We start from the raw sequence: 22,584 nt of genomic DNA, 5'->3' as shown, positions 1-22,584 counted from the left end.
CCGCCTGCCGATGCAGGGAACACGGGTTCGTGCCCCGGTCTGGGAAGATCCCACATGCCGCGGAGCGTCTAGGCCCGTGAGCCATAGCTGCTGAGCCTGCGCGTCCGGAGCCTGTGCTCCGCAACGGGAGAGGCCACGACAGTGAGAGGCCCGCGTACCACAAAAAAAAAAAAAAGAGGTGAGATTAGAAAAAATAATATTTAATCTCAAGATAATATATTTCAACATGTAATCAATACAAAGATAATGAAATCTTTTACATTCTTTTTCCATGCCACATCTTTGAAATCAGGTGTCTATTTTTACTTATAGCTCCTCTCAATTCATTTGTGTGCAGCAGTAAAAAGATGGACAGGGAGTGTTCCAGAGAAGGAGACTGTGGCCCCCCATTCCTAACAACCAGAGAAATCCACCAGTGGAAGGTGCCGCCTCTGGAAGGAGGGAGGTTTCCCCCTACAAAATGAGTCTAAGAAAGGGTAAGTGTCAATACACGGATATTAAACAGAAGGGGATTTATACACCAGAGGGAGAATCAATGATTCTATGAGAAAGAACCATTCACTTAGGAGAGAAGAGATGGACTCAATCAGAAAACTGGGCTCCTAATGGGCAAACCTCCAGGGAAAAGTAAAACCAAACAATGCAAGGAACACCAGATAAAACAAGTGGTAAATCACTGGGTAAATGGCCACAAACAGGATCTACATAAAGCTGCAGGAAACAAACCTGCCCTGTCTTACCTCTTCCATGTGGTGTTTATGGCTGGGTAGCAAGCTATCCAAAAACCATGCACTCCACATTCCTTCAAGATGGGGAGGTGTTATATAATAAAAAAATGTCTGGGCCTCCCTGGTGGCGCAGTGGTTGGGAGTCCGCCTGCCGATGCAGGGGATGCGGGTTCGTGCCCCGGTCTGGGAGGATCCCATATGCCGCGGAGCGGCTGGGCCCGTGAGCCGTGGCCGCTGGGCCTGCGCGTCCGGAGCCTGTGCTCCGCAGCGGGAGAGGCCACAACAGTGAGAGGCCCGCATACCACAAAAAAAAAAGAAAAAAAAAAAAAAAAAATGTCTGGTCTTTGCACTGGATTCCTGGGAGGAAACTTCTAAATCCTTGAGAGATTTCAGGAGTGACAGGAGTGTCTTTCTTATTCATCATTTATGCTAACGAGGTAACTCCAGCTGAGCCCCTATATATGTTAGACTTATGAGATGACTGAGGATGGGGAGGCCACCATGCCAACCATGTGATTAGAGGATGGGGGCTTTCAGGAAAAACCAAGGTCCACGGAAGGAAGGGATTCTATCAATCATACCTACATAATGAAATCTCAGTAAAAACTCTGGTTGCTGAAACTCAGTGGAGCTTCCTGGCTGAACCATCAATGTGCCAGGAGAGTGACATACCCTGATCCATGGGGAGAGGACAGGAAACTCTGTCTTTGAGACCTTCCCACACTTTACCCTATGTGTCTCTTCATTTGGATGGACCTGATTTGTATCCTTTACAATAAAATGCAGTCATAAGAATAGCACTCTCCTGAATTCTGAGTTGTCCTGTCAAATTACTGAACCTGAAGTGGGCCATGGAAACCCTCCAAATTTGTAGCTAGTTGATCAGAAGAGCAGGTGGACTGGGGACCCTCAAACTTGCGGCTGGCATTTGAAATGAGGGCAGTCTTGTGAAGAAGGGATGAGAGGTCATGGGAACACTTGAATTTATAGACAGGTGGGTCAGAAGTACAGGTGGGCTGGGGACTCCCCTAACTTGCAGTTGGCATCTATAGTGAGGGCAATCTTACTGGGAATTATGCCTTTTACCTGTGGAGTCTGTGCTAATTCCAGGTGGTTAGTGATAGAATTGTATTTCAATATTTTAGGAGGACAAACATACCTGGCAGAATTCTCAGTGGCTGCAGAATCTGAGCCCTTCTTTTCCTGCCAGAGGCCTATCACCACCAGCCCTTCCCAACTTTCACATAGCACCCTTACTCCCCCTAAACCCCAGGAAAAATGGCAAATGGCCCCTAAAGCCAAAGTTGGCCTGCAGACATTTACTCCACTTAAGAGGGGGAACTAATAAAAAGAAAGGAAGATGTCAGGAGATTAACAATATAATCACAAAAAAGTATTTTACCTTTGCTTTAAACAGTCTCTCACTAATTCAGTGTTTCATTATAATACAAAAGTACTAGTGTGGGGAGGAGAAGGCTTGTCATTGAAGAATGAAGTTCTGCCTTGAATCAGGAATTTGAGGCTTCTATAACAAACACTTTAAAAATTCATTTCCTTTCCATGCACATATGCAATTATATACCCTAGGATCTCTATTATCATAAATGTAATTTAAATGTTTGCAGAATGATACTACAAGGCCTTTGGTTATGCATCAAGCAATGAAAAGCCATGTGTCATTTAATACACATATATTATGTGTGTGGGACGATGGGGGTGGAGGGCATGGAGAGGGGAGAGAGGGGAGAAAGGAGTCAGAAGTGAGTTGTGACAGGGAATATCAAAATCTAAACATTAAGGGGCCCCTGGTTAGTTCAGAATGAAATAAGAAGTATAAGCATGGACAAAGTTCCTGGAGCAGGTCTCCAAACCCACCAGGTCCATCTAGTGCTTCTTACTGGGCATAAGGCTGTCCACTACGCCAGTAAGCTTGAGTGGCACAGCCCTCATTGTGGGAGGAATGCAAGTTACTTAACCTCTCTAAGCCTGTTTCCTTACCTGAGAATGTGGAAAGTACATTGTATTTGCATATACATGGTACACAGCAGGTGCTCAACAAGTGTCAGTTCTGTTGGATGGAGAGGCTGAGGACTGTAGAGCAGGTCCTTATAAAGGGCCCTCCAGCTGTAGAACAGAAAAGGGCTGCCCTGTGAGCTTCAGCCTGCCATACTTTTTCAGATGCCCTTTCCCATGCCATTACTGCTACCTGTTACCCAAGGCCATGGGCTGGCAGTGTCCTTGCTTCCTGCCTCACAGGCACGCTTTCTAAGATGTAGGCTACTTACAGGAGGTTGGCTTCCTGAAGACAATCTTTGTGAAGACAATCTTTGTACATTTGGAGGTTACACCTCACGCAGTCATATAACTACCGTGAAAAGATTATGCTTAACGGAGACACAAAATGCAAGTCTTCAAACCAAATGCCAGAATCAGTAACTTGAATAGCAGACTGACCTACATATTTTGCACATAATTAATTCAGGTGAGAATAACGATTAATGTTCAAAGAAAACTAGATTTAAAATTAGTAACACATTTAATGTGATAACTGATGTTTTCCTTAGAATATTTTTATGGTACTAACCTGGCCTAATGTCACTATAAATCCAAACGTACAAGAAACACATTTCACATAAAAGGCCCATTTTCTGTTCTTACATAATGACCAACTTACCAAATGGTCTACGGAATATCTCTTCCAAATATTAGATGTTTTACATTAGGGTTACAAAATTAAATAAGTTGGGTATATGCTTACAGTGTGTCAAATTTTTGAAATAAAGTAATAATGAAATCAATTAAACAGTAACATAATTTCAGTAATCAAAAGGTAGGAGGCAAGCCTAACTTATCTGGAAATTAAATAGCAACTCACTCTTTCTTCTTATAGCCAAAAAACCCAACCACTAACATAAAGATATCTACTGTTCAAACATATCTAATTAGCAGCACATTAGGGCTCAGTTTCTTTTAATTTTTTTTTTTTGGCTGTGCCATGTGACCTGGCTTGGGGAACCTTAGTTCCCCAACCAGGGATTGAACCCACGCCCTCGGCAGTGAAAGCGCAGAGTCTTAACCACTGGACCACCTGGAAATTCCCAATTTCTACAATTTTAAAACAAGATGATAGAGCTGAGTCTGTGTCTCAGGCAAAGGGTTAAGCACTTGACATACATCATCTCTTTGAGATCTCAAAATAATCTCTAGATAGGCATCATTAGTATCTTCATTTTATAGTAAGAAATGGGAATTCAGAGGGGTTCAGTAATTTGCCAGGATGCAAGCCCAGGCAGTATGACTCCTAAGCTCCAGCTTCTAGCCACTACTTTCTACAGTGTCTTCTGAGTTTAAGTATGTCATGATCTATCTTTATTTGCATTAACACCAAGTGGAGATGTTAAGTTTCCAGGATAAAGACTACCTATATTTAATTATGTATGTAATTAATGTAAACTGACCAAAATGGTAGTTTTGGATAGATGTTAATAATGAAAGACTTTCGTCTTACACATATTGTACATTAGATGAGCCCCTAAATTTTTCCGCTGATTAAATACTGTGGTTAAAAATCACCACAGTCCACCAAGTTACACATAATTAATAAAACTGCTAATACACTTACCTCAATTAATTTGTTGGCATGTTCACGGAAAACTTGGGCATATTCTTTAACTTCTTTCTCATTTCCATTCTTTGCAGCTTCAATCAATACTAAAAGTGGAACGTTGGTTTCCAGAAATGAATCTGAAACATGGTCCATGACAGCTTTGCGGAGCTAATAATTAAATTGTAAAAATTTGATTTTATTTCTACCAAGAAGCTAGATTGCTTTTTATTTCTCTTGCACTTTTAAATCTAATGGAAGCTCATGACAGTTTGGCTGCATTTATATGAGGACCCCTCATGTAAGCCACGCAGTTATATAATCTGCAACACAGGAAACACAATTGTGGAGCTAACAGCTTACACTACAGTAACAGCATTTCAGCAACAGAATCTCAGTTTTCAAAATAAAATCCTTTTTTTCTTGGGAATTACAAAACTAAAGCTTGTATCTTAAAGGAATAATAAAAAACTGAACAGAAAACAGCTCTAGACTGAATTGGCACATAGCCTTGAAATATATATATAATTAGCCTAATTGGCTAAATAAAACTGAGAAGGCAGAAAAAAAGCACTTTCTGGTTTATCTGAACAGGGTGAGCATACTATGAACCTTAAAATTGAAAGGTTATCTTTATAACCATTTGTGATACTACTCTACCAAAAGGAAGACGTATAGATACATTCCATCTTTAATTCTGCTTTATATCAGACATGAACAATAAAATGTTTCTCCACTAAGTCAGGAGATCGTTTGTATTACTACTACAACTTCTTTTTAAGTCTTAATACATTGTTTTACAAATTCAATCCAACTTTTTCTTAAAGACTAAAACTCAATTTAATTCCAAAATGTTAATGGGATTATTTAACATTAAATGAAGAGAAAGACCCTCTGTACTTACTAACTCAGAAAACTGATGGCCCCAAATACCTCTATATCCACCATATTTGTACCAGAAACACATTTCCATCAAGGATCAAAATCAGAATGGGGCAAGTCAAATAAATAACTCCAATTTCTGTCTCTATTGTTTGTAAGTTAACATCACAAGATCCTGCAGGGTATTTTCATAGATCCCCAAGTCATTTTAAATTGATTTTCTTACCTGAACATCCTTTTCAAACTAGAGCTAATTTATTCAGTCCATTCCAGTGGGACTGTATTATTCCAGGTCCCCAAGATATTTTATTAGCCATTTAGAAGCTTATTAGCAAAAAACAAATAGAGATAGTCAGTTTTCTATGAAAATTCATCCGTTAACTCAAGAAAGAATATGTGCCCAGTATCTGTTTGGATTTTAACCAAAACAACTAAATTGAGAACATGGGAAAGCAATCAACACTTCTTCCAGCTTACCTGCCTACGCAAGTCCCTGGTCTTCTTGGTCATTTTATCTATTGCAGAATTGAGTGCATCACTTCTTTCTTTACGTCCAGCCTGGAAAACAAGGAAAGAGATGCACATTGCAGTAATTTACAAGGAAATGTAATGATAGTCAATAACTAAGTTCAGATCAACATGGAAAAATCAATTTTTTTAGCCCCAAGTTGGGACATACAGGAGGCTGGGGAGAGCACCATGTGGCTTTGTTCATAAAAAGCTAATTTTACAACTCTTAGGGGCTCCATATTATTTCAGGATGGAAATTGAGGGGGTTCTGCCAAAATAAGAGAAGCCAAGAGGTGGGACTTTTGCTTAAAGTTCTGCTTGAAAAATTAAATTTGTATTTTAATTCAAGGTTCAGCATACAACTGTTGGTGAGAATGTAAATTGGTACAGCCACTATGGAGAACAGTATGGAGGTTCCTTAAAAAACTAAAAATAGAACTACCATATGACCCAGCAATCCCACTACCAGGTACATACCCTTAGAAAACCATAATTCAAAAAGAGTCATGTACCACAATGTTCACTGCAGCTCTATTTACAATAGCCAGGACATGGAAGCAACCTAAGTGTCCATCGACAGATGAATGGATAAAGAAGATGTGGCACATATATACAATGGAATATTACTCAGCCATAAAAAGAAACGAAATTGAGTTATTTGTAGTGAGGTGGATGGACCTAGAGTCTGTCATAGAGTGAAGTAGATCAGAAAGGAAAAACAAATACCGTATACTAACACATATATATGGAATCTAAAGGGGAAAAAATGGTGATGAAGAACCTACAGGCAGGACAGGAATAAAGAAGCAGATGTAGAGAATGGACTTGAGGATATGGGGAGGGGGAAGGGTAAGCTGGGACGAAGTGAGAGAGTGGCATGGACATATATACACTACCAAATGTAAAACAGATAGCTAGTGGGACGCAGCCACATAGCACAGGGAGACCAGCTCGGTGGCTTTGTGACGACCTAGAGGGGTGGGAGGGAGACACAAGAGGGAGGAGATACAGGGATACATGTATATGTATAGCTGATTCACTTTGTTATAAAGCAGAAACTAACACACCATTGTAAAGCAATTATACTCCAATAAAGATGTTAAAAAAAAAAAAAAAGGTTCAGCATACAACAATGTCATTAATGAACCAGCTCTCCAAGAACTGCAAGCAAGAACAGGTTATACCTGATTTTGAAGAACTCTGAGATACGAAGAAGGTCAAAATGTGAAAGATGGCACCTGGCACTAAAACAACGTGAAACAACAAGTCGTAAAACTAAGATGTACCATGATGGATAGGAGTTAATAACGTATTTTTCTATAGCTCAAATAAGAATGCTTTGTCAGATTACTTCAGTTAACAGTGTATATTATACAGGCCAAATAAGTATGTTTTGTAAGATTACTTAAAATTCTAGGCTAAGCTTAACGCAATTGTATTGCACAGAAAAGAACCTATCAGCCACTCTGAGAGAGGTATGTAAATCAGCATTTGTTCAGAGGTCAGGGGGTTGAGTGGACATTTGCATTGGGGAACATTCTAATCAGAATCAAAATGGATGGTAGTCGAAAGGAAAGGGACAAAGGTAGTTATCCCAGGTAGAGACAGCTAGCCATGTGCTTAGAAATACCTAGTAAGACATCAGCTAGGTTAAACTACGAAATATATTAAAAGTTTTTCCTTACAAAATGCCCTGTCAACAAATGTGGCTCTTTCTGTAAAACATATAGCAATTACAGAAGAGATACGAATGGACAAAGGAATTTAACTCAGTGTTTCTCTACCCATGGTCGCCCTCAAGACATTCTGGTATGGATATGCCATCAGTACATAAGCCAGCATAGTAGATAAATAGCCGGGGATGGGGAGATGTGGTTACACACTTTCTGAGTGCCTCTTAATGTACATTTATTACTCAATCTCTCTCTTATCCCCCATCTGTTAAATGGAGACAATGACACTTGTCCCTCTGCCTCCATCTCTGGGCTATTAGAAGAAAAGAGAAGGAATATTGATGGATACAGGTTATTTAGCAGAAAGCAGAAAGGAGACAAAAAAGGACTTAAAATTAAAAGTTGAAATATAACTGATACATTGACATGGTCCCTATCAAATCTGGTCAGGGTCATATCCCTTACCTTTTCCTCCAACTGTACTGTCAATAAAGTTAAGTAATACACTAATATTAATGGGTTTAAGGGAAAAAAAAAAGAGTCTCAACAAACACTGAGAAAATATGAGCATTTCTACTTGTAGGAATAAACTGTGATTTATTCACGGCCATCAGTCAGAAGAGAACTTGACAAGTATAATTAGTTACTGACAATCTCAAAGATCAAAATACCAGGATCTAAGGCAAAGGTGGCTAAAACTGAATTTAAAAAAAATCAAACTGACCTCATAATTAATCCTTAAATCAGGAAAGTCTCAGTACATTTCTTAGATACTCAAGCACTCACTTTGAAGTAAACCTAGTAAAATTTGTCATTGTACCTAGCTACATTTTGGGGGGTGTTTCTAATAGATCATTTACCCAGAAAACATCTGTTATCTGAAATCCAAAGGCTGGGCTCAATAACCTCATGACAGCCTAATTCCTTGCAACGTCCTCAATTTGGGTAGAAGGATTTATAATACTCAGAAAGTTATATAAAAGCAAATCCTTAAACTTGACTTTTGAGGGAATTACATTCACAAGGCAAAATTCACACAACATGAATCTGTTAATTCTTTGTCAAACTACCTTAAAAATCAATTTGTCTTTCTTGTTACTTTAGGAAATAGAGGCTTATGCCTCATTAATCAGTAGGGAGCAGTTCAGAAGCAGTTACTTACTGAAGTTTTCAGGTTATACTAGACAGACCACCCCCCCCTTTTTTTTTGGCGGTATGCGGGCCTCTCACTGTTGTGGCCTCTCCCGTTGTGGAGCACAGGCTCCGGACGCGCAGGCTCAGCGGCCATGGCTCACGGGCCCAGCCGCTCCACAGCATGTGGGATCTTCCCAGACCGGGGCATGAAACCATGTTCCCTGCATCGGCAGGCGGACTCTCAACCACTGCACCACCAGGGAAGCCCCAGACCACCTTTTAAATCAAAGCATCTCTTAAAAAAATAGAAAAAAAACCCCAGTCCAAATAGCAAGTTTACAGTTCCAATAATTTAAAATATAATAGGGGTGAGTACACACGCTTACAAACTTAATAATGAGCTTGATGAAAGTAGAAGGCTTGCTGATCTGTAAAACAAGATCTTACTTCTCTTTGAGATTAAGGCTGTTATGATTTTGTATTTCTAGTTTTGGCTAGGCCAAAGTAAATTTGCCCAATGAATCTTTAAAATAAGTGACTCTTGGTTCCCACCTAATTGAGAGACTCTATTCCACTAAGCAGAGACACCACCTAGACTCACTCAGTATGAGTGAGTTGATATGTATGCCCCTGCTACACAGTGACAAAAGGGCTTTCTAAGAAAAAGATATGGTATGTTTGGGGTTTCAACATAAAGCTTCTCCTCAACAAATAAAGATCAGCTGAATTGAGGAGAAGCAAAGGTTATTAGCTGGGACTGCCTCTAAGCAACACAGTTTTGGCTGAGACAGTGAAAGGGCTTTTAAAACCAATCTTTAAGAGAAGCATGAAGAAGCCATTCCACCTTCCTCCTGCGTGGACAGACTTCTATCTATTTAGACTATCTTTACTGAGCACTCTACATCCACTGGAGTAGGCAGGATTAGCCATAATCCTTCTCTCAGAGGGTTTCTAATCTGAGATAAAATAATTCAGAGCAACCCCTAATTCAGCAAGACCCTGTACTGTGCTGGGCTTGACAGGAGTTCGTAATGACATAACAGTGGGTCAGAGCAGTAAAAAGTAAAGTCATACAGGAAATTACATTTAAGTTTGTAATTGATTTTTTTTTAAAGTATTAAGAACTAGAATTTCCTGGAGGACTTTACCCATTTTGGTGATGACCTCTGGGAGAACAAACTTTTTTTTTTCCTTCCAACGAGAAGGAAAAGATTCTCTGCCATTCATTAAAATTAAGTATATATAGCAAAGACCATAAAACCTTTAAAAAACAAATAACTGGAAGAAATCTTTGTAAAATATTTCACAAACAAAATTAATTTCTTTAATAAGAATGAGAAGCCCACGCACCACAACAAAGAGTAGCCCCTGCTCGTCATAATCAGAGAAAGCCTGTGCGCAGCAATGAAGACCCAACACAGCCAAAAATAAATTTTTAAAAAGTAAATCTTTAAAAACAAAACAAAAAAAGCAAACTCGGCTCTACTTCAGAATAAAAAACGAAGCCTGCCATGCACAGAGGATGGGGGAAACATGAACACGATGAAGCCACTGGCAAGCAAGAATAAGAAAAGGGCTTGGCAATATAAATTTCAATGAGTCTACGCATTTATCAAGACCTCAAGATAGTTCTGTTTGGTTTGGGTTGGTTTGATATCTACAATAGGTGACATAAAAGATCTCTGTGGTCTAAATGTACCTCTGCTCAAACTTCTATGGAAAATCTTCCCTTACCTAAGGTGCATCACCTCAAAATTTACTGCTGAATTTTCTAGCCCTGGGCGCAGATCACAATGCTAGCTTAACAGAATTAGGCTGTCACATGATCCTAGTTCTGCCACCCCACCAATACCAACAATTGCCAAAAAGCACATGCCTCCAAAACCAAACTTTGTAAGTCACAGCATCAAAAGGGACACAGCTCATCATCACTGGTGTAACCATCACTCCTTCCTACTCCTTTCTCGGTCAAGTTTAATAAAGATAACAAAAGAACTTAAAAATCACAATTAATGGAGGGCAAAGACGAGGTCAAAAATAGGGATTCTGTAGGCTTAACGTGGACAGTCTACTTCTTTTTTTTTTTTTGGCGGTACACGGGCCTCTCACTGTTGTGGCCTCTCCCGTTGCGGAGCACAGGCTCCGGACACGCAGGTTCAGCAGCCATGGCTCACGGGCCCAGCCGCTCCACGGCATGTGGGATCTTCCCGGACCAGGGCACGAACCCGTGTCCCCTGCATCGGCAGGCGGACTCTCAACCACTGCGCCACCAGGGAAGCCCGACAGTCTACTTCTTAAAGGGCTTTTGAAAGGAAAGATCCCAGCAATAGAGATACTTATTTACACTCAACAGTGGTCCCCTGTGCTTTCACCGAAACTCTAAGAGCCTAGAATTTTAAATGTTCTCAGGTCCTCTGGCTCTACCTGGGATAATCAACTACTCTTTAGCCCATCTCTAACATGACAGATGGGTAAGTCCATCAATCCTTACATATTCTATCTGCCTCTATCAGATAAGTTCTGGTTCTTGGGAAGATAACAAATGGTTTAGTGCCAAACCCCAGTAGCTTTTAAAGAGCAAATCAAAAATTTTAAAGAATAGTCAGACTTCCCTGGTGGCGCAGTGGTTTAAGAATCTGCCTGCCAATGCAGGGGACATGGGTTCAAGCCCTGATCCGGGAAGATCCCACATGCCACAGAGCAACCAAGCCCGCGTGCCACAACTACTGAGTCCACACGCCACAACTACTGAAGCCTGTGAGCCTAGAGCCCGTGCTCCGCAACAAGAGAAGCCGCCACAAGGAGAAGCCCACGCACTGCAACGAAGAGTAGCCCCCACTTGCCACAACTAGAGAAAGCCCGCGCACAGCAACAAAGACACAACACAGCAAATAAATAAATAAATAGTTTAAAAGAACAGTCAATCTTTGTCTCCAAATACACACGTTTGAAAGCAGTGAACAACTCTAGGATTTATCAGAATATTCTCCCATCTTCTTTCTTTCCCGCCTCCAAAAACAGGCTAGTAAAACCCACTCACTCTAATACAGGTGTTGATACAGTATAGGCCCAAGTATGTGCCTGCCACTAAGAACCCTAAAAGGTTCTTAGGAGGGGATATACTCAGACCCACAAATCTTGGATCTCCACCCTAAAAATGTCTATCACTTTTTGATGATCGTAAGGAGATCTCCAAGGAACAATGACCAAGACTGGAAGCAAAAAGGTTTATTTTAACATACTTCTCCAGAGCACCTCTGTGCTTCCCCACCACACTTTTGGGTGCTGGGGTATTAAAATTTTTGGAGTCGGGCATGATTAGTTAAGAAACATTTGACTCCTTAGCATAAAGCAAAATCCAGCTCCCTCTCTACCACAAATTAGAAGATTTCATGTATATACCCATACATCTGCTTCTCCAAGTGGGGAAGTATTTGTCCCTAATTAGCAATATATATTCAAAGCAAACTATCATGTAGAGTAATGCAGGTAATTCCAACACCTCAGCCCTGCCACATGACTCATTTAATTTGCTTACAACCATTTACAGAGAGGACAGGCGGGCTAGATTTTACTTGTCCTTTGCCTTGTCATGAACAACTAAACAGTGAAAATTGAAACAGATGATATGGAAAGTACCTTCCAGAGGTTGTACTGCCACTTTAAGTCAAAGGCATATGTATGCAGAATAAAGCTGTTGTAAAATGAAACCAAGAAAAAGTTTAATTCAGAAAGAACATGGGTTTTTTAGTCCTTTTAGCTAAAGAAAGATAGATCAAAAAATGATAAAAAATTCCATCAATAGGAACTATGGTACTTCAACCAATTTTAAAACAAACTCACATCTTCTTTGATTCCACAGTCTAAACCTTTCGAACCCAAAGAGAGGGCAAGTGGGCAAGATGGCTGGTGACCTAGACGGACTGTGCTCTCTGGGTACTGTGATACGGCAGGCATTACTGCCCACTCTCCAGATGCATCAAAAAATAATTACTCTTGATTGCACTGGTGCTTTTCTGCGCAATTTTCCTTGCCCACAAATCTGTTATAGCAGTATTGGGATAATGTAACTTAAGGGTTTTCCATTTGTTAGTATAAGAAGTAGGCCAAGCAGACTACAGAGCAGAAAAGAACCAAGAGTTTAAGGGGAAGGAAATGTTCTTCCCTCTAAATTTTCACATACAACTCATTCCTAATCATGGTTGCTCTAATCCAATTGGTTCTAATGCTTTTCTCCACATGGAACTAAAGTTGTTACTTCAGGGGAGAATTTAATCCAGCTCCTCCTGCCTTGCAAAGTTTTTTTTTTTAATCAGAGGGTGGCTGACTTCAATGAGAGCATTTACAGTATCCCAAGGGCTTCTTTTCCTTAAAAAAAAAAAAAAAAATTAACACCCTTGTCAGACTCCCCTCATTGGAAGTTTTGGGAGCAAGTTCCTATAGAACGGTCACTCTGAAACCTATGGTCACAGACCCTGTAAGAATTTGATTAAACCTTATCCACAGAAAAATGCACAAGCAACAAAATTCTACAAGCCAATTATGGACCCAGGTTAAGAACTTCTAGCTTACAAGAGAGAAAGACTATGGAAAGAATCAAGGTCAGTTGGGGGAGTGGCATCCTTGAAGTCTAAAACAGGACCTCTCCCTCCCTTCCTTAACCAGCAAGCAGGAATACAGTGGGAGTACTAGTTCCTGAGAATAAGGGGTTCCACTCATGGGTAACTTTGGCTTGGGCACACTATCTTAGAACTGTACTGCCCACAGAGTCTTTCCTTCAGTCTTCTCCTTTCAGAGGTATCAGACATGCCCCATAGTTGTTAGACTCTACCAGACCTAAGTGTATTCCTGCTGTCTTCTCTCTCCCTTTATACATCCAGGCATTTTCCTCAATAAAATTCTTATACTTCTAATCCTACCTTGGGGTCTGCTTCTAGGAGGAGCCAAACTACACACCTGCAGCTGCTGCTGTCTCCACAGAGCCCTGAGGAAGGCACCTTGGAGTCTTCCAGTCCTCACTCTAGCACCACACTACAACACAGAAACTATACCCCTTGAGACAATAACTTCTTACACATGCCCAGTGTGATAAAGCCCCTGGAAGCCAACAGACTGATGACGTTCTGGTTTCACAGACACAATGGGTAGTTTTCAGATTTCTGCCTTCAGGTCTGAGACAAGACCTACTAAGGATAAGTGCCAATCATATGGGAGAAATGGCCTGGAAGGCCAAATCAATAATGTCAGATGTATAAAAGGCCTTACCTTTGTCAGGCCTGAAAATATGACCCTGACTCACAGTAGAAATATCTTTTACATTTATACAATAGTAAACATGGAGCTGTACAGTCATAACCAAATTCTGAAAAGTGATACTATTTGACAGGGAGAAGATGGTGTTAGGTCAAGTAAAAACAGCCAAAGCAAAAATCCTACTCCAGAGTATGAGTGACCTTTTGTATTCCCTAGAGAGATTTCAACAACAGTTAGTATAAGACTCAAAGTCAGTTCTTAAGTGTGCCAGTAGGCACTACTGAGTGTGTAAATGCTCTATTGTTTGAGGGTCACAATGCCCCAATCCCAGAGCAGTAGAGGCTTTTAGCCGAAGAAGTAGGTGAAATTCTGAGGTAAATACAAGGGACCATGTCAGAATCCAGCCACGCTATACCACTTGTCCTAAATCATTTGTTCCACTGTTAACACTTAGGGCATGCAATATTAAATGACTGTATCAACCTACCCTTTTCTCCTACGAAGACATCCAAAGATCAAATCAGCATTATTTTTCAATTAGCACTGTGATAAAACACTATTATATAAAATAAGACAGAGAAGGAGAATCTTTTTAATTAGATTTCTCCTGAAATTCTCAAAGAGCAAAATAACCAAATGCTTTGTTTTCCAACTTTTTTTTTTGCCCTTTATTCTTGGTTTATGATGTTAAACTCTTAATGACAAAGAAACAAAGCCCACTTAGCTAGTTTACCAACACATTTGAAGCAAATCATAGTCATACTTCTATGTTAACCAAGCATGACAGCAAGGTGATTGAGTAGCTTTCCAAACTACCAGAGCAGCAGGCACTTGCAGAGGCTGCTGTTAAATCAGCACTTCATAAATTGTGCAGGCTCCTGCCCATTTAGATGATCTCTATGCAGAATCGGCAGTCTAACACTGGCTCTCCCAAGCATTAAAAAATCATCACTCTGCTAACCCAACTCACTGTTCAGACGGGTCTTCTTGAATGCAGCCTTTATTACAACCTCACTGCTGCTTCCTACACTGAAGGAATACCATGTTTTTAAGTCAGGAGTTCTTTCTCGCTTCATTATAATCAGGGGTCTTAACAACGACCCCTATACTGTTACAAAGCACACTGCTTTATAACAGTAAAGCTTCTGGAAAACCCAAACAAAAGACACGTCACCCGGTGACGTCAGCCTATATACAGTTCTGTGTGGTCGCAGCACATAAGCAAATCCATTCTTGTGCCGTTTCTCGGAAAAGCTTTTCAGTAAATGCACTCATGCTGCTCCAGGAGCTCTTCTCTGCAACAAGCCGCCCATCTGCCATCAACAAGTTAAGACCGAGAGAACTAACGGCTGCAGAAAGGAGAGGCTGAAGCTTTGGTTAACCAGCTGAGCAGTCAGAGGAGGACGAAATTAATAACATATTCAAAACTGATTTAGGGGATCAGAGTGGTCACAGAAAATGAAACCAATGCTTTCGAGAGGAATATCCTAAGGAAAAAACAACTCACCCTGGTGGATTCAATTTTACTCGGAAAGCCTGGGACACAGAAAACAGGAAACTGGTCAAAGGCTCCCGCATGTTAGAGCCTTTTACAGACTCACTGCGTTGAGTCTGACAGCCGAGACTGAATGCAGGCTCCAATGTGCTCAGAAGAATGGGTAAGTCCATGTATTTATGTGTCTTGTACAGTCAGCAAGGAATCAACGCTTTTAAAATAATAAGCCACTGAATTCACATTTTATGAGGGAGATCACTGTCACATTTTTGGATTTTGAGGTTTAGGTAAAAACATATATTGCTGATGACAGGATGTGTTTTATATTCTTTCTTAATGGTTTAAGTTTTGTTCTAGTCATACTAACAAGGTTAGTGTTTCTGCAGCAAATGAAAAATAAGTTATATGTAGTGAAATCTTTTGCCATAATGTTATGTTGTTGTTGTTGTTGTTGTTTTAATAGCCCATACGCTCTGCTGAAAAATATCCTATCTTCTTGTCTTCCTTAAATTATATTCTGCAGGCTTACATTTCAAGTGGCCATTAGGGGCCCCTATGCTGGCAGCAATATATGCAATGAGTATGGTTTTAAAAATGCTGCCTGCCCTGGGTATGGCATGTCCACCCAAATGCCGCTGTGAGAAGCTGCTCTTCTACTGCGACTCTCAGGGCTTCCACTCAGTGCCAAACACCACAGACAAGGGCTCTCTGGGCCTGTCCCTGAGGCACAATCACATCACAGAGCTTGAAAGGGATCAATTTGCCAGCTTCAGTCAACTTACCTGGCTCCACTTAGACCATAATCAAATATCAACAGTAAAAGAAGATGCTTTTCAAGGACTATATAAACTTAAGGAATTAATCTTAAGTTCCAACAAAATATTTTATTTACCAAACACAACTTTTACCCAACTGATTAACCTGCAAAATTTGGACCTGTCTTTTAATCAGCTGTCATCTCTGCACCCAGAGCTCTTCTATGGCCTCCGGAAGCTACAGACCTTGCATTTACGGTCCAACTCCCTGCGGACTATCCCAGTACGCCTGTTCTGGGACTGTCGTAGTCTGGAGTTTCTGGATTTGAGCACAAACCGTTTGCGAAGTTTGGCTCGCAATGGATTTGCAGGATTAATCAAACTGAGAGAGCTTCACCTAGAGCACAACCAGCTGACGAAGATTAATTTTGCTCATTTCCTACGGCTAAGCAGTCTGCACACACTCTTCTTACAATGGAACAAAATTAGCAACTTGACATGTGGGATGGAGTGGACCTGGGGCACTTTAGAAAAGCTAGACCTGACTGGAAATGAAATAAAAGCCATCGACCTGACAGTGTTTGAAACGATGCCTAATCTTAAAACACTCCTCATGGATAACAACAAGTTAAACAGCCTTGATTCCAAGATCTTAAACTCCCTGAGATCCCTCACAACCGTTGGCCTCTCTGGCAATCTGTGGGAATGCAGCCCTCGAATATGTGCTTTGGCCTCCTGGCTGGGCAGTTTCCAAGGTCGGTGGGAGCATTCCATCCTATGCCACAGCCCCGACCACACCCAAGGAGAGGATATACTAGATGCAGTCCACGGATTTCAGCTCTGCTGGAATTTATCAACCACTGTCACCGCCATGGCTACAACTTATAAAGATCCAACCACTGAATATACAAAAAGAATAAGCTCATCAAGTTACCATGTGGGAGACAAAGAAATCCCAACTACTGCGGGCATAGCAGTTACTACTGAGGAACACTTTCCCGAACCAGACAATGCCATCTTCACTCAGCGGGTAATTACGGGAACAATGGCTTTATTGTTTTCTTTCTTTTTTATTATTTTTATAGTGTTCATCTCCAGGAAGTGCTGCCCTCCCACTTTAAGAAGAATTAGGCAGTGCTCAATGATTCAGAACCACAGGCAGCTCCGATCCCAAACACGACTCCATATGTCAAACATGTCAGACCAAGGACCATATAATGAATATGAACCCACCCATGAAGGACCTTTCATCATCATTAATGGTTATGGACAGTGCAAGTGTCAGCAGCTGCCATACAAAGAATGTGAAGTATAATATCTACTCATCATCAAAAATCACATCAGATAAGTAACCTATTTTACATAGTAGGGGCTAAATACATATCTAATTTTTACCAATGGTGACAATAAGGCTAATTTTTCCAAACCAAGTGGAGACTTAGGTTTCTGACGTGTTGAAGTATTTTTAATTTTTTTTAATGAAACCATACTTTAAGTGTTAAATGAAGCGATGCTCACATTAATTTGCACTCTTGTTGGAAAGTCTAAAAATGCTTACTTCAAAATAAGACACTTCATGTATGTAATTATACGCTACTGTGGGTAAACATTTACACTAAGGTCTCCATATGCTATTTTTTTCTACTGAAAACAGTTTGGAAAGAAGCTACTGAGCAGAAAGAGATATGGATCAATACTTGTTTGATCATTGCTCTCTACCCCAAGTACCACAACTGGCTTGCTGCTTAAAAGGAGACTTAGCAAAGTTCTCTTGTATGATAATTTGGTATTTACTCAAACCTATTATTTACTGCCAGCGTGGGGAGTAGAATTTCACATATGCTGAAGACTGGTCAATATTAAACACTCTTCTTCCAGAGTTTTTGCCTGGGTTAATAGATATTATCAAAGTCCATATCATGAAATCAGAACCCTTTATGTAATTCTAATAAGTTGAGGGATTCTTTAATATATTTAAACAATGAATCCAAGTGACTGTGAAAAGGTCTCATTACAATGAAATCAATACTAAATAATTACACTGACTTCGTTTCATATCTCTAGTTTGACTTATAATGGACATGTTGATTTTTGTGGCATTTAGATACTTACTTTAAACTAGTGTTAAATTATCACTTTACTAATTAGTTTACTAAATCCTATATATACATTTATATGTGAAAAAAGATTTAGAAATTATTTTGGAGAGAAAAGAGATAAACTGAGTCAATTTAGCAATCCTATGACCAGCTGCTCACTCTAGTTTGAAAGCACACACACAAATACACTCTCTCTCCCAGTCTCTCTCTTTCTCCCCCTGTCATCCACCCCCCACCTCCATCTCTCCCTCAACTGCCATGATCAAAGATGCCTTGACAAAGGGGTTTAAACCTCTTTCTTCTGCCTTTTCCTGATCTTCAGGCCTCAAAGAGCCAAATTAAAAATAACTGGCTAGCAACAGGCATAATACTGATTCTTGTTAGAATAAATTTTAAAGGAACCTTGAAAAAAAATCACTTTATAAGTATTATATGCTAAATTTTGACCTTTTAATGGATACCTATTCTTACTGTAAGAGCAGGTCCTTCTAAGTGAAGGGAACAACACATATCTGAGGCAAACCGTCTCATGACAGAACACAACATATGCCTATGCAGCCACACAGTGGTAACTCGAAGGAGGTGAGGGGATGAAAGAGAAAGGCAGCATTTTGAAATATGGCTCTTGCTGAAACAGGTTAGCAAAGTTAAAAGGCAGCCAAGCAAATGGGCAACTATACATGATCTGCATCAAACCGGGCAAGGCCCGGGGACCTGCAGCTGGAAAGGGGAGGGGGGGAGGTTCTCTGGTATTAATATAAATGTTCAGAAATTAAAAAATCATTATGATGCCACACTTTTCGTGTAGAAAAGAGTCACAAGTACTTTGTTTCTTCCATTATGATTTCTATGGAGAAACTATGACATATTTAGAATTTAGATGCAAGTTACCAATTGACACAGAATTTTTCCATAAATGAGGTTCCATGTATGTAGTAGCAAAAACCATGAAATTAGACTACTGACTTGATTTTAGAAGAATGAGCATTTTTACAACTGACATTTGCTGATGAGAAAAAAGACATAACTTCTTAGAGAAAACCACTACCATAAAAAAAGTTATCTTTTACTTAACATGATATCCTTCATTCAAGGCATATTTCTTCCCAAGATTGAATTGAAACATGTTAAGATTACAGTTTAATCCATGAGATTTAATACTAAGAGAGGGATGTCTACCTACATTTCAAAGAAAATGTGTCTCAGTAAAAAGCAGACAAGATCACAAATTATGGTAAGAATGTGCTCTCTACAATTTTTAAGGTGGGTAGATTAGTTTGGCAAAGTCTCAGCCCATCTCAGCTGATCCTGAGCATTGAGCATTTCACCTCTTGTTAAACCAGACACTAGGCCTGCCTGGGCAAGGACAGAAGCTGATTTTACGGCACAGAGCACGTCTCACAGCTTCCTTACAGAAGGGCTGGATCAGAAGCCCCATTACAAATGAGAGCTCCACAAGCTAAAATTTACCAACCCATTTATCAGGGTAACCATGGCCATTTGTCAGAGAACAACTTTATCACAATACAACTGTGTCCTAGACACACAAGATTCCACTAGCCCTGGAGGATAGCAGAGAAGTAGTTTCCATCATTTCAACCACAACCTAAAATTAATTAAAACTGTGAGCAGAAGGGTGAGAAATAGTGGCTGGGAGTCCCCACATTAATCCTAAAGATTACAGTTAGTGAAATGGACTGTCAATTGGCAAAATCCTTAATGTATGTAGGAAAGAAAATTGGAAAAGCAAGCCATTTAGTAATTCAGGGGAACAGCATAGCCAAGGCCACCAAGGCATACTTTTCAGTTGAAAATTAACAGATTTTTTTTGGCCCTTCATTTTTTGGGCAACGCTCTCTGAGAAAAGTGAATAACAGTGCCAAATAGCATTTTCCTTGTCCATTTAAAGTGCAAACTTCCCTTTTCAATTGCCTATAGAAGGCAGAATTTCTTTTAATTTTGGTCTATTTGTGTTTTGGTATCAGCACGGGTTTGAAGATGAGGCTGTTAGTCATATGTGCTCTCTTTACCAACTGGCTCGGGTGGAAGAGCATCACAACTACACTGCAGATCCTGGTAATATAATGTTAGGCCTTTTGTTTTTTGCTGTCGTTTTATCCTCTTCAACGTCCCCTCTCCCTTTTTTCACTTTCAAGATTAGAGGAAAATGACCACTTAAAAAACAGAAAAATAATTAAATCTCTGGAAAAAGCAAGCTAACAAAGGCTATGATACTGTACCCACCTAGTAACCAAGAGCTAGTTTGGAATCATTTATATTCATTTCTGTAGCTTGCCAGGGATTTCAATCACCTTTCTGACAGGAGAGTGAGCTGATAAATTTGCAAATCCTTACACCACTCAGAGAATACCCACTGCCAACATCAAATAGCAAAGATACTAATTTTTTAAGCCAAAAATCTGCACTAACACATGTAATTTCTTAATGTGCCTAAGTTAATTTCTGTACCGATTCATTGAATGGAATTGATTGAACTTTCCCACTCCACTAATTATTAAAATCCATCTGCTTATTCTAATGCTAGTCACCAAGAGCTAGACTCTTTCCAATAAAAATGAACCCTATGTAGCATGAGGTCTTAATCCTAAAATTCAAAACAGGCGTATCATTTTCTTAAGGCATACTTCCTACGCAACTATGAGGGGGGAGCTATAAATGTCCCGTTCTCTCCAAAGTGTGGATATCAGTATGAAATTTTGAAATATTATTTTTAGAAGATGACGTACATGATCATTTTCCTAATAAAGCAATACAATGACAGACTGGTCTCAAAAATCTGTTTTGGGACATGCTTTTCATACCTTATTGGTTAAATTGCTTCAACCAGAAAAAGACAAAAGTGATAAGGCCATCCACAGATAATTAAATATTTCTGTTCCTAACCTAGGGAAACTCATAGTACTTAAATAATTTAAGGCAAAAAACGAGTAGTAAATGACTGTTTAAGCTTTCATACTGCTATTGCAGACATTTGGAAATGTCTGCTACTCCTTCAATTAACCTATTCTTCCTTGGTAATTTTTTAAAAGCCTGATCTATGGAATGTTTGATGAACATTCCTATCAACACTGAAACTGGAAACTGAAAGTACAGTCCAAACCTATTGTGTTCAATCACCCTAAGCCATCTGGGTGGGTGGGTGGGGGTGGGAGGTGGTCAAGTGGGTTGGGAGGGTGGGAAGAAAATACGATTATACTGGGGCGGTGGGGGTGGGGGGGGTAACCAAGTGCAGTGTACAGGGAAGTTTTGTTATTAAAATTGTGTATACTGTAAACAGCCAATGTCTTTCTTTTTTTTCCAAAGCTTTTCCTTGGTAACCTATCAATTTTGACATGTGAAAGTTGAAAACTCATTTATGACAGATATAGAAACCTTAAATGAACAGTTGTTTTGTACCATGCTCTCTACAATGCCAAATGTGCCAGTTGGAAAAAGGGCAGCTAATCATCACCTGTTTTCATTCGGAGACAGGCAAAACTAGGCTAGGAAGTAAGGCAGGGAGGGGAGGGCTGGCTAAAAAGCCACCATGCCAGTAAACAGCAGTCATGCAATAAGAAGCTGCTCTGTCACAAGCCTTAGCAAGTGGACAAACAGCTGTCTGTGGGGCTCACAGGGCCTAAGGTTGGCCGCCATCCCCCACCCTCCCCTGTGTTCAGCCACAGCCTGGGGAACTTCAAAAAGGTACTTGATTGCCTATACCCAGCAAACAGTAACTTGGCCTCTACCTCAGGGATCTGTTGGGGTAGATCCTAGCAGTACCTTGCACACCACTCCTGGGAGGGAGGTCCACAGGTGCTGACCATGCTGGGGTCTCTAGGATCCCTACATAACCCACTCTATCCCAGACACCAGCTCAGTAAGTATGGATAGGGGAAAGGGAGGGAAGATTTTTAACTAGTCTCCCTTGCTTGGCATAAACATCCTCAGGACAGCATGCTTTGCCTCGGCAGCACTGGGGGCAGAAACTGCCCTGGCCTTGAGAATTTACTGCCACAGGTCGCTGTACTTGCCAGGATGACCTTACTAATTCTCCAGGCCAGGAGCAGTACAACAGGACCAGACAGGCAGGAATAAACACCTAGGGATGAGGGGATCAGAGAGGCTAAGGGAATTCTTACACCAGGAACCTCAGCAGAATTAGGGCAGAGGCAGGAAACACAATACAGAATTTTACTGTCAAACTAACTCATCCAGTATGCACTAGAGGGCACAGGTGATAGTAGTTTCAAGTTGCACAAAGGAATGAGTTCCTATCCTTTATAGAGTTAAAAGCAGAGCTTATTAACATAATTCTCGTACATTTTAATCTTGAAAATCCCATGTAAAGCTACATCTGATTTCTTTATCAGTTATTTTAATTAGTTTTGCCTGTATGCCACAGCATTCTCAGGTTCCCACTCAGATTTATAATAGAATTCTTCAAGGTCTGT

At 40.3% G+C, this 22,584-nt stretch overlaps 2 protein-coding genes across 2 annotated transcripts in view; one reads left to right on the top strand and one right to left on the bottom strand.

The window, feature by feature from the left end:
• CTNNA1 (catenin alpha 1) overlaps positions 1 to 22,584 on the bottom strand; it is a 183,250-nt gene that overhangs the window by 43,560 nt on the left and 117,106 nt on the right. The window contains exons 8-9 of the mRNA XM_081230886.1: positions 5,692 to 5,772; positions 4,351 to 4,503 (exon numbers count right to left, since the gene is read on the bottom strand). Of these exons, the coding sequence (XP_081087012.1) occupies positions 4,351 to 4,503; positions 5,692 to 5,772 (234 nt within the window). The remainder of the gene's footprint in view (positions 1 to 4,350; positions 4,504 to 5,691; positions 5,773 to 22,584) is intronic.
• On the top strand, positions 15,027 to 21,215 carry LRRTM2 (leucine rich repeat transmembrane neuronal 2). The gene is made up of 2 exons (XM_081230895.1): positions 15,027 to 15,442; positions 15,803 to 21,215. Exons 1-2 carry the CDS (start codon positions 15,439 to 15,441, stop codon positions 17,347 to 17,349), a joined length of 1,551 nt encoding a protein of 516 aa, XP_081087021.1. The 5' UTR covers positions 15,027 to 15,438; the 3' UTR covers positions 17,350 to 21,215.

Source organism: Mesoplodon bidens, assembly GCF_964165515.1.
Source record: "Mesoplodon bidens genome assembly, chromosome: 4".
Taxonomy (NCBI): Eukaryota; Metazoa; Chordata; class Mammalia; order Artiodactyla; family Ziphiidae; genus Mesoplodon; species Mesoplodon bidens.
This window is presented reverse-complemented; position numbering and strand designations above follow the sequence as displayed.